The 16,373-nt window shown below is 45.0% G+C and overlaps 2 protein-coding genes across 4 annotated transcripts in view; one reads left to right on the top strand and one right to left on the bottom strand.

Moving 5' to 3' along the window:
• Positions 1 to 11,165, bottom strand: part of LOC143670491 (PWWP domain-containing DNA repair factor 3B-like) — a 54,246-nt gene extending 43,081 nt beyond the window's left edge. For 2 of the 3 annotated variants that reach the window (XM_077145322.1, XM_077145319.1), the window contains exons 1-2: positions 10,662 to 11,165; positions 9,089 to 9,194 (exon numbers count right to left, since the gene is read on the bottom strand). The gene's annotated coding sequence lies outside the window, so the exon portion shown is untranslated. The remainder of the gene's footprint in view (positions 1 to 9,088; positions 9,195 to 10,661) is intronic. The other variant, XM_077145323.1, reaches the window with a different exon arrangement.
• Positions 11,140 to 12,761, top strand: LOC143670492 (uncharacterized). Its single transcript, XM_077145324.1, has 4 exons — positions 11,140 to 11,193; positions 11,285 to 11,761; positions 12,157 to 12,276; positions 12,471 to 12,761. The coding sequence occupies exons 2-4, from the start codon at positions 11,388 to 11,390 to the stop codon at positions 12,601 to 12,603; spliced, it is 627 nt and encodes a 208-aa protein (XP_077001439.1). The 5' UTR covers positions 11,140 to 11,193; positions 11,285 to 11,387; the 3' UTR covers positions 12,604 to 12,761.
• The last annotated feature ends 3,612 nt before the right edge of the window (positions 12,762 to 16,373 follow it).

Raw genomic sequence — 16,373 nt, 5'->3', positions numbered from 1 at the left:
ACAGTGCAAACACAATACCGATTCAAAAATAGTACAAAATCTCATCAAAGTCATTTACATGCATGGTCTGTTCTAAAGCAAAATTATCATATGGCTATGGACTTGTGAACTTAAGCAAGTTATCTGCTTCCAATATACAAATAAGGAAGAGTCATTGGATAAAAAACCTCATTGCCATAGGGAGAAATTGTAGGGAAAACAGGAGTCACCAGTTCTAAACAATTCTGAAAACATGCAGGGCAAACTTCTTAGGTTTCAAAGTCTGAGAGTCATTTATCCTCAGGGATTTAAAAAGCAGCAGTCCCATCCTTTCCAAGGGCCTACACAGTGGCTTTGCTCTCTCCAAATGCAACCTTGGGAGACACTGGGGAGACGATCTTTTACTCAGCTCCACCCTCTCCAAACACCAAGTCGCACCTCAGATCTCTGCCATGTCCAGGGAATACACTCAACTCCTCCAGAACAATGGGATGGCATCTAGGCTCTCCCCAATATCCAAGGAATGTTCTCCACTCTATCCAAGGCCTGAGGCAGCACAACTCTTCCTGAGCAATGAAGTGGAAGGCCTGCCTTCTGCTTCTGGGGCAAACTCACCCTCTCCACATACATGGGTGGGTGTGCTCTTCTGGCCCAAGTTTTCTTGGCTTCAGACCTTAGCTTCCATGGTTCTCTCTCCGTAGTTATTTTTTGTCCAATTTGTCTTTTTCTGTCCCTTTTTGTCTAGACTGGCAGCAGTGGTTCTGTTTATACAGATGCCACAACATTCTTGTTGGTTTTCTATGCAGTATGCTGGGATTAAGCCCATAAGACAAAATAACTGTCCACAAATCCTTTCTGGATAACTCCATCTCAAATTCTTGCTTGTCCTGTAATGGATGACTGCCTCTACATTTTATTGAATCCTCACATGGGGTACTATTCTTTGGGGTCTTTCTTTCTGGAAGCTCAGAATTTTCCAGACCATCAACTCCAGGGTTCTTTGCACCCAAAAGTTTAGTTTTCAATTTTTCTCTTTCCTGTCACATTTCACTATAAGCTTCAAGGAGCAGCCAGACTTCATCTTCCACTCTTAGTTTGGAAATTTTCTCTATTAAATATTCAGTTCTGCCCTCCAACCACAAAGAATGCCTTCCCTCCAGTTCTCAATGACACGTTCATCATTTCTATTTAAAACCCCATCAGAAGTATCCCTAGAGTCCACATTTCTACCAACAGTCTCTTCATAGCACTCTAGGCCTTCTCTATCAAGCTCCTCACAATTCTTCCTAAATCTTCTCCTTAGCCATTTAAAAAAACGTTCCAACATGTTTGGTATTTGCAAACTGCAGCAGCAACACCCAACTTCCCTGGTACCAAAATCTGTTTTAGTTTGTTAAAGCTGCCACAATTCAACACACCAGACATGGATCAGCTTTTAATAAGGGGATTTATTTAAATAAAAATTTATAGTTCTTCAGAGGAAAGGCAGCTAGTTTTCATCTGACTTTCTCTGGCACATGGGAAGGTACACAGTGACGTCTGCTGGCCTTCTCTCCTGACTTCTGGTTTCAACATCTCTTCCCGGGGTGATTCCTTTCTGCATCTCCAAACATCTGGGCTGACTTAAAAGTGCTAAGATGAGGTATGCTGAGCTGCTGAGCTCCCTTCTGACCTTTCTCTTTTAAACCTCCAGCTTGTTAAATTAAGCATCACTCATTTGCAGAAGGCACTCCCCTTAGCCGACTGCTTATGTAATCAGCCATAGACGAATTTCACATGCTGATGATTTATGTCCACAGCAACAGAACAGCAGTAAACTGAAAACGGAGCATCATCACCTGCCCAAGTTGATATAGCTAAACCTAACTGCCACAAACATTAATGGACTAAACTCACCAGTCAAAAGATATGGACTGGAAGAATGGATTAAAAAGCATAATCCATCTGTATACTGTTTCCAAGAGATGCATCATAGACTCAAGGACACAATTAGATTAAAAGTGAAAGGATGGAAGAAGACCTTCTATGCAAGCTGCAAACAAATGAAAGCAGGAGTAGTGATACCAATATCAGATAAAATAGACTTTAAATGTAAAGATGTCGTAAGAGGCAAAGAAAGACACTACATATTAATAAAAGGGACAAGTCACCAAGAGGAAATAACAATCATAAATGTGTATACTCCCAAACAAGGAGCTCCAAAGTACATGAGGCAAACATTGGAAAAACGGAAGGGAACTATAGACGTTTCAACAGTAATAATAGAAGACTTCAGTACACCACTCTCCCCTATGGATAGAACAACCACATAGAGGATTAACAAGGACATAGAGAGACAAAACAATGGGATAAATGAATTTAGGCATACATAGATCATAACACCCCCAAAACACCAGGATATACGTTCCTCTCTAGCGCACATGGAACATTCTCCAGGATAGTTCATATGCTGGGACAAAAAAGAAGTTTTTATATGTTTAATAAGATTAAAATTATTCAAAGCACTTTCTATGACCACAGCAGAATGAAGCTGGAAATTAATAATCACCAAAGAATCAGAGCTTTCACAAATATATGGAGATTTAAAAAATACACTCTTAATCAGTGGGTCAAGGAAGAAATTCCTAGAGAGCTTACTAAGTACCTGGAGATGAATGATAAAGAGAATACAGCATATCAAAATTTATGGGATGCAGCAAAGGCAGTGCTCAGAGGAAAATTTATTGAACTAAATGCTTATATTAAAAAACAAGAATGACCAAAGCCTGAGGATTTAACTGCTCACCTGGAGAATTTAGAGAAAGAACAGCAAACTATCCCCAAAGTAAATAAAAGAAGAGAAATAATAAACATTAAAGCAGAATAAACAAACTGGAAAACAATAAAATGATAGAAAGAATTAACAAAACCAAAAGTTGGTTCTTTGAGAAAATCAAAGTGATGGACTCCTAGCTAGACTAACAAAGAAAAAAGAGAGGACACAGACAAAATTAGAAATGAGACGGGGGATTGTTACTACAGATCATGGAGAAATTTTTTAAATCATAAGAGAATACCATAAGCAAGTATATGCCAACAAACTAGACAACTTACAGGAAATGAACAAATTCATATAAAAACACAAATTACACATGCTGACTTGAGAAGAAACAGAAGATCTCAACAAAGCAATTACAAATAAAGAGACCCAATCAGTCATCAAAAATCTTCCCACAAAGAAAAGCCCAGGACCAGATGGCTTCACAGGTAAATTTTATCAAACATTCCAAAAAGAACTAACACCAATTTTCGTGCTCAAACTCAAAATTTGAGGAAAAGGGAATGTTACTTAACATAATTTACGAAAATAACACCACTCTAATACCAAAATCAAAGACACTACAAGAAAGGAAAATCACAGACCAATATATCTAATGAACATAGATGCAAAAATTCTTAGCAAAATACTAACAGATTAAATCAGCCAACACATTAAAACAATTATACATCATGACCAAGTCGGCTAAATACAGATGGCTAAAAAACACATGAAAAGATGCTCATTTTCATTAGCTATAAGGAAAATGCAAATTAAGACACCCATGAGATGTCACCTCACACCTAAACGAATGGCTGCTCTTAAACAGACAACTACAAATATTGGAAAAGATGTAGAGAAATAAGAACACATATTCACTGTTGGTGGGAATGTATTAGGGTGCATCACTGTGGAAGACAGTTTGGCGATTCCTCAGAAAACTAAAGATTGAGTTTGCCCTATGACCCGGCAGTACCAATACTCACTATATACTCAGAAGAGCTGATGACAATGACACAAACCAACATTTGCACACCGATGTTCATAACGGCACTATTCACAATTGCCAAAAGATGGAAACAATCCAAATGCCCATCAACAGACCAGTGGTTAAACAAAATGGGGTATAACATATGATGAATATTACGCAGCAGTAAGGTGAAGCGATGTCCTAAAACATACGACAACGTGGATGAACCTTAAGGACATACTGCTGAATCAAATAATCCAGTCACAAAAGGACAGATACTGTATGATGTCATTATTATGACTCTGGAAAAGGCAATCTCAGAGATTACACCATAGAATATAGCAGACTTAGAAGTACGCAGAAACTAGAGATGGTGAAAAGGAGGTTGAATCTAAATGCAAGGGAACAGATAGAAGTGATGATAGCTTATTAGCAAGTTTATAAGTAAGATTGTCATATTGAAGATGAATATGATTGAAAGGGGATATATAGTGCCATGTATCCCAATGATTAAAAAAGTTCTCACATGAATTATTTCAATGGTTTGATATTAGACAAAGAATCAATAGTAGAGAGATATAGGGGGAAAACTAAGAATCCATGCTATAATATTAACAGGAAGACATCAACAGTACCACAGCATTACCAGGGGCAACTAACTGGGGGAGGGAAGGACAAGTGATAAGGTGCAGCTCTGACTTGACAGTTGATGACATTTTGTTTGCCGGTTCTATGTCATTACGGACCAATAAAATTGTCTAAAATTAACAGTTCTGCTGATTGTACAACCAATGAAGATACTGAAGACATGGTTTGTTTATTTTGAACATTATCCATGATGCCCAACAGATGGAGGGAGCCAAACAATGCAATGACCGCGAAGTACAAACGCAAAATGGTGACACTTATAAGATGGAATTTGGCACAGCTACAAAAAGAAGGGATGTCAAAGGGCATATGATGAGCTGAATAAACCTTGGGAAGAAAGGACTGTGCAGAATGGGCCCAAAAAAAAAGAACAGGCATACTAAAGTCTCTCTCAGAAAATACTAAAAAAATGAGAGCCTAGGTTGTGGGCCTTTATAGTAGCCACATTAGGTCTGAAGTTGTGGATGTATTTCTGGATTCTGAGACATTGAGCTACACGTGTATCAGCTGTTATTTCCCTGGAACTTTGAGTAGCTCTGGGACACCCGGGCCCCAGAAATGGAGTGTTGCAGACCTGAAAGCTAGCATAGTTATATATAATAAAAGTTGAAGTAACCTAGAAAGAGATCAGGCTTCAGTTAGAGATTAAAATGAAGCCAATCTGGTTGGGTCTAAGGTAAATTAGAATGCAAGGTAAAGCATGATAGTGCATGCACTCTACACCTTCAGCTGCTGTATGGGATCAAAGGCAGAGAGGTTTATTATGTCTAGAACCTAAATGTTCTGTAACACATAGTCTGAATCAGCCTCTCTGTCTCATTTTGACAGCCCAGACTCCTGGAGTCCGGAATGGGAATGAGGCCTTGTAATTCTGTATGGCTTGTAGTGCCAGGATACATCTCAGACTATGGTGGGCTGATAATTAAAAAGTATTGGAAGAGTTCCTTGAGGACATGAGGGGGAATATACATATATATACACACACCCATAAACAGAACTATTAAACTCTCCATCTGGGAAACCCTGGGTTCCCTCCCAGCCATTGGGTATTCCCAAGAAAATAGGCCAAGTCCTGGATTTTGAGGCTTTCTCTAATGAAACCTATTTCTGTAGGGGTACTCATAACGAGGGCTAAGAGTTGTTTCCAGGAAGCCTCTTTGCTGCACTCTCTGAGCTCAACTCCATAAGGAAAATCGTTGCCCTCCCCCCTCTACGTGGTACAAGCCATTCAGGCGTGAAACTCTCCCTGACATTGAGGGGCAAGACTCCTAGGAATGAGTCTGGCCCTGGCACCACGGGATCAACAATGCCTTCCTGAACAAAAGGGGGAAAGAAGTGTAATAAAAAAGACATCAGTGGCCAAGAGAGATCAAATGAAGTCAAGAGGTTATTCTGGAGCCTTCACTTAGGTATTGTTAATTGCCATGGTTTGCTAAACCCAAATCAACATCACTGCTGATGACTCTTAAGAACACCTAAGTCTTGAACTGAGACTCTATAAAAGTTTCATGGGCTAGGTTGCCTTCTTGGAACATATAATTCCCAGAGGGTTCCTAGGTCAGATAAATCCTGAAACCCAGAGGGACCTGCCTCTCCAGGATTATCAATTAATTACATCCCCCTATTCTATACTGTGGACACCCCTTTTCAACATGAAAGAGTCAGAACAGGCATTCTCTAAACATCCCCATAAATTGGGAGAAGGATTAAAGGAGAAAGACAAGGTATGGCAGAGAAAATGGGATTTAACAATGAGTATGGTTGTTGAATCACTATATTAATATTCCTTCTAGCTTCCAGAAAATACTCCTTTTTGAGCATGCAGAAGGAAAAATCCGATATGATGGAATGGTAGCCCATGACAAACTCTGGGATCTGTTCTGTAACTACTTGTTAAAGTGTGCTTTAAAAATTACTGCTTTTTCATTTCTTTGCTTTGTATATATGTTATATTATACAATAAAAAATTTTAAAATGTAAAGGTGATTAATTAATAAATTAACGAAACATGATAAAGGTTTTGCAAAACATCTTTGAAAAGGTAATAAGCTAGGCAACCCTCTGAAAAGATTGATCTAGAAAAGAAAAACTATAAAAAATTTTAGTAATGAAAAAGATAGAACCTGGAGATTTTAAAATAACGTCAACAATATGAATAAATTTGTCAATAAATTTGAAAATATTAACTAGAGGTTGTGCTAGGAAAGTATAACTGACTCAGTCAATACAAAATTAATTCAGTGATTTAAAATCTACCGTTACCCACATGAAATTTACTAGACCTGGAAAGTTTTACTAAGTATTCAAGGGGCAGATATTTCCAATACACGCGAAGTCTTCCAGAGAATGAAAAATGATGAATGCTCCCACAACTCATTTTGTAAGGAATACTGTTATTTCATCCATAAGTACTGCAGAATATATCTCCAAGAGAGAAAGATTCTTTTTTTTTGAAAAACATAATCACTATACCGTTTATCCACCTAAACATTAACCCTGCTCCCTTCTTATGATCCTACAGTTAGTAAATAGTCACATCTTCCCATTGTGGCAGAAATGTCCTTCTACAGTTAGTTTGTTTGAATCTAATCCAAACAAGGACAGCACACTGCATTACACTGATGTCCCAAAAGCCTCTTTTCATTTGTAAAATATTCCCATTTCCTCCTTTCTTCCTTCACCTTTCACATTTGTTGAAACAGTTAAGTCACTCATCCATTTTATCCCCCGGTGTAGACCTAGCATTGTATGCACTGGAGCCAGTAGTTACAGAGAAAATTCCCTGATAATTTTATCATTGCAAGGGCAGTGTGTTCCTGGAACCAGTGGTGGAGTCAGTAACATCTTTTCTCTTCCTTTCTTTTGTGACATGGGAACCAGCTCCCAAGACAGGTCAGTTCTGTACTGATTAGGAGTCACTTCCAGAACTTCAGTCTATATTCTATTCCTCCAATACGAGGTTCTCCATGTTAAAATCCCTGTGGTAAACTCACCAAAGAGGCTTATGTTATCAAAAAATGAGGCTTGAATGATAAGTAACAATGTCCCCAAGTAAGTCTAAGATTTCTGTATCCACCCCTGAAGTATTAGCCAGGGCAGCAGCAGGAAGGCATTTTCAAAAGTATTTAACTGAAAAGCGTTTAATGAAAAATCTATCTGCAGAGGTGTAAGCATTGGCAGGGGACCAAGAAGCACTGGTTTGCTGGCTCTGGCTCATATGGGCTCTTACAAGAGCTGACTGCATAATTTTCAGAAATTTTGCGAGCTGGTTGTTAAATGCAACCATTTTTAACATTTTAATTGTGTAACTTTACAATTAAGTAAATTATATTTTTTAAAAGGTGATAAATACTCAAAACTGATCATGTTTTAATTATTTTACTCTTGTTTATGCTCTTGGGTTTTTTTTTAATGTTTACTGTATCTATATGGCAGGAAGTACTATATTATATAACTGCACCTTTCTTCCTAACCTTTTGTTCAGTGACATCACATTGGTGGCTTGGAATTGATTGTTAGGTGTATTTACACCATGGAAGTTGACAAATGCTGCAATCCAGGGCTTAGTTTATTGCTTTGTTAATGGCCTATATTTAAGAAAATAATGGAAAAAATGTTAACAATGCCTGGGTCTGAAAGGACAAGCAGAGTAGGCTGTGCTACTGGCTGCTGGTGAGACCTTAGAATCACAGAACCACACAGCCACTCTCAGAACCCCAGCAAACTGGGGATGGAGCAATTAACTTTCTCTCCTCCCACCCTCTGGCCTCCTGCTGGTTCCTCTCATTAACGGAACCCAACCAGAAACCAGAGCAAGAGAGCCTTCTGAATGATGCAGTCCACCATTAAATGGCAAGGGTTCAGAGGAAAGCAGAAAATAAGAAAGAAAACTGAGTAAGTCACAGGATTCAGTAAAATTGAGAAATGATCATTTGCTTCATTCTTGTTTGGTCAGTACATCCTGTTATCTCGTAGGTCCTCTTTTTGCTTACTATCCAGGCATCTAAGGTCTTCAAGTCAGGAAGGTGGTGATTTATTAGTCCATATGAGGTTTCTGGTAGGGTTTCATCCTGCTTTAGGATGTTACCTCATTCCTGCCATTAAGCTAGAAGGCCTGGTTAATGTAACTAGGAACAGCATAAACTTCTTAGATTAGATAAACAGCAAACTATTCCATCAAGAGCTCTAAATCAGAGCTGCTTGAGTGAAGCGATTAGAATAAACATTTTCTACCTACCAAAGGCTATATCAAGTATTTTCCAGCTAAAGGGTTATATTGAGCTTCTTTCCAACTATCCAGCTAGCAGAAATACAAAGAAATGGGAGACTTTGTCGGTACAGTTGATAGATGGAAGGTAAGAGGAAAGAAGATAGAGTTCTGGGGAAGGTCTGGTGGGAACTAGGAGATGGCTATGAAGACAACCTTTAATAACCTCCAAATTTTGGGCGACTCCTTTCTGCTGAGCTTCATGGTTCCTCCGACTTTTAACTGTGGTTTTATTTGGGAGAAGGGATTGGAGGGGTTGTTGGGGGTGAGGGAGTACACCTTAATACCTGGTGGAGCTTGTTTTGGGAAATACTGTCAAGTTGGGAGAAGATAGCTATATTTACTCTCTTGGTGGTTGTAGGCCTACATGGGTGCTTGGGACCTTTTAGAGACCATTTTAGGGAAAGTTCTCTCCCCATCACAGTACCTGGCAACTCTATTCTTTCTGTTGTTCAGGCGAAATTTCTTGGTGTCATCCTTGATTCCTCTCTCAATCAGACATCCGTTCATCCACAGTACCTCTTGATTTCTCCCTCAAAATAGATAACAAATACGAAGATTTTCCATCACCTCCACTGCCACCACCCTTGGTCCAAGAAACCACCATCTTTCCCTGGGGTATTGCTGGAGCCTCCCAACTGGCCTTTTCCTTAGGTATCTGCCTGGCCCACTCCTTCATCTCATTCAGATCTTGACAGTTTACTTTTTCAGTGAAGTATTCTTTGCAAATTTTACAAACTTTTAGCTTTCACTTCACATTCACCCTCCCCTGCTTGATTGGTTCCACTTTCACATACCTGCATACTCATTTCCCCTAGCTAGAGTTGGGATTAGCGTTAAGGTTAGTGTATCATAATTTACTACATTCCTTTAGATTGTTTCTTAGATTTTTTTTATTATTTCTAAATAATGCTAATAGCGCTGCAATAAATATTCTTGTACACTTAATTTTGTTTCTGTAAGTGTTCTGAAGGACAATTATAAAGAAGGGGAGATGCTGGGACAAAAGGTGTGCACTTTAAAATTTTGAGAGACATTGCCAAATGGTTTACCACAAGTGCGGCATCAGCTTCATTCTCATTAATAGTGTGTGTATTCTCAGTCTTCACCATGTTTGCTTTTATAAGGGGAAAAGGCTATCTATGGGCTTCTTCCTTGCCCTTTTCCCAGTTTTTAGAAGCCTTGGGGCAGAGGGTCTCAAAACAAATACTTGCTGAACGAACTGGCTGGATGTGGGGGCAGGTCTCCCATCCACACCTCCCGCACCAACCACACCCCAGGGAAGCTATGGGAGAAGGAAAAGCCAGCTTCGGAAAATAATTTGATTGCTATTTTTGCAGTGGCTTTCACAACACAGTAATGATGTCCCACAGGCCCCCACCCCCACCCAGTCTCCCTCCCCCAGCGTAGGTCAGGGCTGAGGAAAGCAGTCTAAAGTCCACTCAAAATGTGACGTGACACAGGCGTGGGCTAAAGCTGCTCCACGGCAGACTTGAGATGTCAGAGTGATTCAGCTTTCCGCTTGGAGCTGGGAGCCATGCACGAGTCCCCCTTCCCGGGTGGCGCCCACCCAAGGTCCCTATCCTCGTAGCCCAGCTCAGGGAGCTGGGTGTGGGATGCCTGAGTGTCGCCCCACGGCACAATACTGCGTCCTCTCACTCCACAGACTTGTGGGTTCAAGGGAAAGCACAAGACCCCCTCGAGGACCCCACCCTGGCACTTTTCCTTCCACCCCGGGCCAGGATGACACACGCACACCCACACGCTCACTCGCACACTGGACAGCTTGCAGCTCTTGCCTATGAAGAAGAGATCTAGGAACTCACACTCCTTGGCTGGGGCAGACGAGTAAGATGGGGGCTGCAAGGGAGGGGAGAGGGAAGGAGAGGAACAGTTAGGGCTGTTTTCCTTTTTCTGATACATGCAAGCAGAAATCTCACTCGTCTCAAGTTTTTGAAAGAAAAAAAAAGAGAAAAAACAAAAATAAAAAGCCCACTCACCCTTCTGCCTGGCAGGGTCTTGAGCCAAAGGTTTACAGCCGAGCCGCCTCGAGACCCTGGGAGACCAGGCCAAGCCTCCGTCACAGAGCCTCCTGAACAGGTTGAAGATGGCGCCTCAGTCTCTGTGCGGGGAGGTTCCGCTAGGGGGAAAATGGTCACGTGCTGGCGTCCTCACACGCACATGGCCGCACTAAAATGCTGTTTGCGCAGGCGTACTTGGATGGAGTCACGTTGCGGAAGGAAGCTCAGGCTGAGGGGTTTTAAGGGCCTGTGGCAGGGTCAACTTGGTGGGAACTGGTCACGTGCCTGCTGACATCACCAGGGGCCCTGTTTGCGCATGCGCCCTTAGTCTGCATGTCGTGCTAAGGGGCAGAGCTCCATGAGGGCTCCACTAGGAGGGCAGGGTAGGTTGGCAAGAAACTGCTACAGTAGGTCTGTTTGCGCAGGCGCACTGGGGTAGAATCATCCGTTAAGGGGTGCAGCTTCGTGAAGATTCTTCAACAGCTCCCGCAGACAAGGCAGGGCCCAATTGGTGAGAAACAGTCACGTGCCTTGAGGCCGCCCTAGAAACTTGTTTGCGCAGGCGCACTGAAAGCTACGGCTTTTTTTTTTGCATGATAAAGGGAGGAGCTTCTTGCTGAAGGCTCAGTCTCTCCACAGCGGGTAAAGAGAAAGCAAGTGTTGGGGAGTGCTCTGAGGAAATTGGGAGTCGGAGAAGCGGCAGCCATGCAGGCCGAGGACGAACACTCAAGCGGCATGACTGGCAGAGCAGGTGACATTAAAGGGCAGGGTGCCAAGGATGGCCCCGACAGTCACGGTGACCCTGTCAGCCCTGACAACCCCAACGGCCAAGATGGCCCCGGAAGCTCTGCTGGCCAGGGAGGCCCCGGCATCCCCGACTGCCAGAGTATCTCCAGCAGCTCTGAAGGCCAGGTTGTCCCCTGTGGCCCTGGCAACCCCCCTGGCCCATCTGATGGGGGAGCAGTGGGTGATGCCGCCGAAGGTGGCCCTGCGGTCGAGCAGGCACCGCCTGCCCCTGGGCTGGGTGGAGATGCAGCCCCCGGCCGGGCTGGGGAACCAGAAGGTCGACCTCTGACGTTGTATCCTTTCCCAAGAGCCCCTAGAGGCTGGGGCAACCAGGGGGAACCAAGGGACTGGCCAGGGCCATCTCGGGGTGGTGGGGCTGCAGTGGGGGCCAGCCTTGGGGAGGCTTAAAGGAGGAGTTGGTAAGGAAATAGCCCAGGTTTGCCTGTCGGGACGGGGAGGGGAGGGGTGCAGTGTGCCTGAGGGGCCTGATGGATGGGGGGGCGGAGTGGGGGACAGGCATGGTCTGAAAGGGGAAGAAGACTGGCTAGAGCCGCCTGAGCTGACAGGAGGGCGTAGAGTAGGCAACCTGAGGGGCCGCCTGGGGGGAAGGCAAGCCTCTGACAAGCAAGGTGGTCTGAAAGCCAGGCAAAACCAGAAGAAGATGGTTCCTTAACCCTATCTACCCCAGCACCCTCATCGTGCCATTCCAAAACCAACTGGAGGCGGAGATAGCCCGCAGGTGTCTGATGTCGGATGTCCAGCGCCAAGTTCGGAAGGAGCTCACAGTGACTGGCAGTATCCTGGTTGTGTCAGTTCTGGAAGGGGCAGTGTGGGAGGGTGACGGCGGGTTCTGGGGACCTATCTCAGCCCCGGGAAGGCGGTCATGGAGACAAGGGAGATACCTCAGTATTGGGTCTGTGGAGGTGGGGGGAGGGGCGTGGGCTATGGGCCTAGGACAGAGTTCTCACTTTTAACTGGATTTTCTTTCTCCCTCACGTTTAGGAGATGGACTGCTGAAAACCTTGCAGTCCTCCGACTTTCCATGAATTCCTTCCTCACCCACCTCTCCCTGGTGGTGCGCAACATTCAGTGCATTGGGCACCCGTGCCACCTAAACTTCGACCAGGAAAAATGAGCTGAGCCTGATCTTGTGTTCCTCCCTAGGTAGTGCTCCCATCCCTAGGGCATGGATTTCTGAAGTTGAGGCCACTTTATTCTTGGGGCATAATGTGCGCTCGGGGCACACTTTAGTTTGGCGCCTCAATGTTTGTTACTGCAGAAAATAAAAGTGCAATGCCATTCCTTGTCTGAGTTTCTTTTTAGCTCCTAAAGGTCCACATTTTCTCAACCTTGTCTTAATGTTGGAGGGGATGTTCTGGGACTCAGATACTCAAGTAGTACAGAGTAATTAGGGCAATTTAGAAAACATGAAAAAAATGTAAATAAATCTGTCATTAAGTTTTAATACACTGTCAACACCTTGGAATATTTTCTTAGTTTTATAATTGGATTTATATAGTAAATGTATAATACATAATGTATCGTTGTTAAAAGTTTAACATTAATTTTTCCCTTTTTTTCATTTAATATGTCCTTCCCTCTTTCTAAAAAATTATTCAAAAGCATGTTAGAGAACGGATGCATAAAAAATACTTTAAAATGTAATTGTTGAATATTTAGTATTTCCAGTTTTTCCCTATTATAGAAAATTGGACATTCTTGTATTGCCTTTGCAGGAATGGCTATTTCCTTATGATGGATTCCAAGAGGTAGAATTACGGCATTAAACATTTACTTTTCTATTTATTTTCAGAGCCCTTGTTACATAATACAAAATTTTCTCCAGAAAATGTTCCCTCCCACCAGAAAACTGGCCACTGGGCCTGCATCCTGACAAAATAGAAAACTCTTCTTTCATGTAAAAAGCAAACAACCTAGAAACACTAATTAAGAATTTTAAAGCTTACTGACCTTGTTTCAGGTCAGTGGAGAAAAGCTCTGGTGCAATTGATTAAATGTTGGGGGGAGATAGTTCCATCTAAAATATCTTATATCCAACAACCCTGCTGAACACTTATTGGTTCAAATACCTCTTTTGTAGATTCCATCAGACTTTCTATATGGCCAGTCATGTCTGCCAATAAAGGCAGTTTCCTTCCTTTCTAATCTGAAAAAGTAACACATTTTTCTTCTCATTATGGTTGGATTTGCTTCTTTGCATGCCTGGTAAATTTGGATTTGATGTCAGATGCTGTGTGTTTTGCTGTATGTGCTGCACGCTTTTGCACATTAGGCCCCAACATAGTCTTGAGCTTTGTCCTGGGGTGCTCCTAAGTAACTTGGTAATATTTCATCTTTTCGAGTTTTACTTTTAAGATGTGCTCAGTGGAAGAAGATGCAGATCATCTTTGAGTGTAGGATTAATTTTTCCACTCAACTGGGGCAAATACTTCCTGAATTAAGAAGTTCCTGTTCTGGTAGGTGTGGACAGGTGCTTGTCCTGATCCTGCTTGAGTACTATACATAGCTACCTTTAATCACGTCAGGTGTTCTGTTCCCAAGTCTCAGGTAGTTTGTCACATACAAATGTTGATCAGTACTCGAACACTTGCAAGGGAACCTCAGCAAACCTCCAGGGTTTCTCTGGGAGAGGAAGGGGAGTGAGGCCAGCACCATCCCAGGAGGGCCGTGTATTTATAGGTGGAGTTAAATAAATAGGTAGGGTGGGGGTGCAGAGACCTGGACAGGAAAGCGGGGACTATCCCACAGCTGGGCACGGGGGGACACGGGGGGGTGGGGGGGGTGGGGGGCTATTGCTGCTGCTGCTGCTGAGAGGGGGCTTGGTCCTGCCACCCCCTGCAGCCCCCCACCGCAGGGCCCAAAGGCACTGGTGAAGGGGGCCGCCGGCGCCCTCCCCCACGCCACCTGACCCAGGGCTCAGTCTGGGGACCCGGGCGGAGCCGCCCGCCCCCTCGAAAGAAGCCCCCTCCCCGCCCGGCCGCGCCCGCCTTAGCTGCAGCTGGACGCGAGGCTGATGATCTGCTCCAGCTTCTGACGCAGCTTATGCTTGCGGCAGGAGGCATCTCGGTCCAGGGCCGTGAGAATCTGGGGGAGAGGGCGGCCTTGGAGCAAGGTGGGGAGGCGCGGCCAGCTCCTCCTGGGCCCAGACCCCCTCCCTAGACGGGCCCCAGTCACTCACAGAGTTCTTATGGCTCACCCCAAAAGCCCTTCCCTCCATACAGCTTTCTCCTCTTCTCAGCCCAAGTGCAACCAGGGCTCTAGACTGGCGGGCAGCGATCCTCACTTTGCAGCCCTTCCTCCACCCCTGCCTCTCCCTGCCACCCACCCAAACGACCAATCCTGTCCAGGTTTCCGAGATCTTCTGGGCCCCATCAGCTGTCCAGAGGAGTTAAGAGGAGACATCTTTTGGGTGGGGGTGACCTGGGTCAGAATTGGACAGAACTCCAGAGGCATCCGGTGCAAGCAGGCAAAGCTAAGGTTATGCCAGTGCTGTGCACTTCTAATTTAATGAACATGTGTGTGTGTGTGTGTGTGTGTGTGTGTGTGTGTGTGTACCATGTGCAAGATGCACGCACAGATATCTAACACTTGCATATAGAGCCGTGAGCATGTTTGTAGGGAGACGGCTCAGGCGCTCGGTAATACTAGGGTGCCCAGGAAATGGCCTTTGTCTCCTGCCAGCAGTTCACAGGTGAGTTTTTAAAGGTAGGAATGGCTTTGTCTTAACAGTCTATGACTGAGGCAGACCGAGGGAGGGGTGCAGTCGATGAGGAGGAAGTGAGATTTGGAGTGCCCTTGAATAGGACGGGAGCTACACGCCAAAGAGACTGCAGGAAGGGCACTCACTTAGAGACTGGGGTATTGGGATGGGGGGGCTACAAGAACAGTAGCGTTTGGCCTGGGCACAAGCTCGGAGAGGAAGCACAGAAATGCTCCTGGGCCCCTGGAATGCCAGCAGACCCTGACCTCTCTGTCCCTGGGCCTGGGACAGTTCCCAGTTCCCTGAGAACTGGGAAAACCAGTTTCCTAACTGAGGAGCAGGGGCCTTGGCACTGATGATGAAAACTCAGGTGGCTGCCTTGGGCTGAGCGGACTCCTGTCCCTCTGCGGCACATCTGGGTGCTTTCTGGTTGGTCTGGGGATGCCCATCTTGGGGGCACAGGTGGTCTTGTGCTCCCCGTGCCCCAGGCAGAGTTGGCTTTCCAGAGGCCTGCTGGAGGGACACTGGGCAGCCAGGGGTGCCAAAGCCACGCCTCCAGTCCCCGTCTCAGTGCCAAGAGCCAGGCAGAGGCTGGTGGAGAAGCAGAATGGACAGGGCTGGGGAGGCCCGGGCAGAGCTGGCCGCCACTTCGGAAGGTGCCAGACCGGACAGGGTGGCTGTGGAAAGGGCCACCCGTGTCGTCTCAGCACCCATGTCCTGGCTTTCAGCTGTGTCGGATTCTATGTGCCACCGTGTCACTGCCCCCAGATAGGTCCTGAGCCTCAGATTCGTGCTACCAAGCTCGCAGACACCACCATGCCCAGCCCAGGCGACACAGTGCTAATGTGCCTCCAGAAGACTTGGAGTTGGGGCTTCCTATGGCGGGAAGGACCCCAGGGCCACCAGGGCCAGGTTCTGGTGAACCTGGCTGCAGGGAGGACCTTGGGGCCCAGGCAGGAGAGGGCAAGAGGTGGAGCCAGGAGGGGCTGAGGCCAAGGCTTCTCCCCAGGGAGGAGTCAATTGGGCAACCAGCTGGCTCTGGAAGCTGGCTTGACTGGCCTGGCCTCAGAGCTAGGGGAGGTGTGCTAAGCCCAGGGGCAATCTGATGACCTTGGAGGGAATTTCTGAACTCCCCTTTGCCCCCTCTCTGGTCCCGCCAGCCCCAGAGCCCTGCTCGGGACATT

The sequence above is a fragment of the Tamandua tetradactyla genome, chromosome X, assembly GCF_023851605.1.
Source record: "Tamandua tetradactyla isolate mTamTet1 chromosome X, mTamTet1.pri, whole genome shotgun sequence".
NCBI lineage: Eukaryota > Metazoa > Chordata > Mammalia > Pilosa > Myrmecophagidae > Tamandua > Tamandua tetradactyla.
The sequence above is the reverse complement of the archived record's forward strand: the minus strand, read 5'-3'. Positions and strand labels throughout refer to the sequence as shown.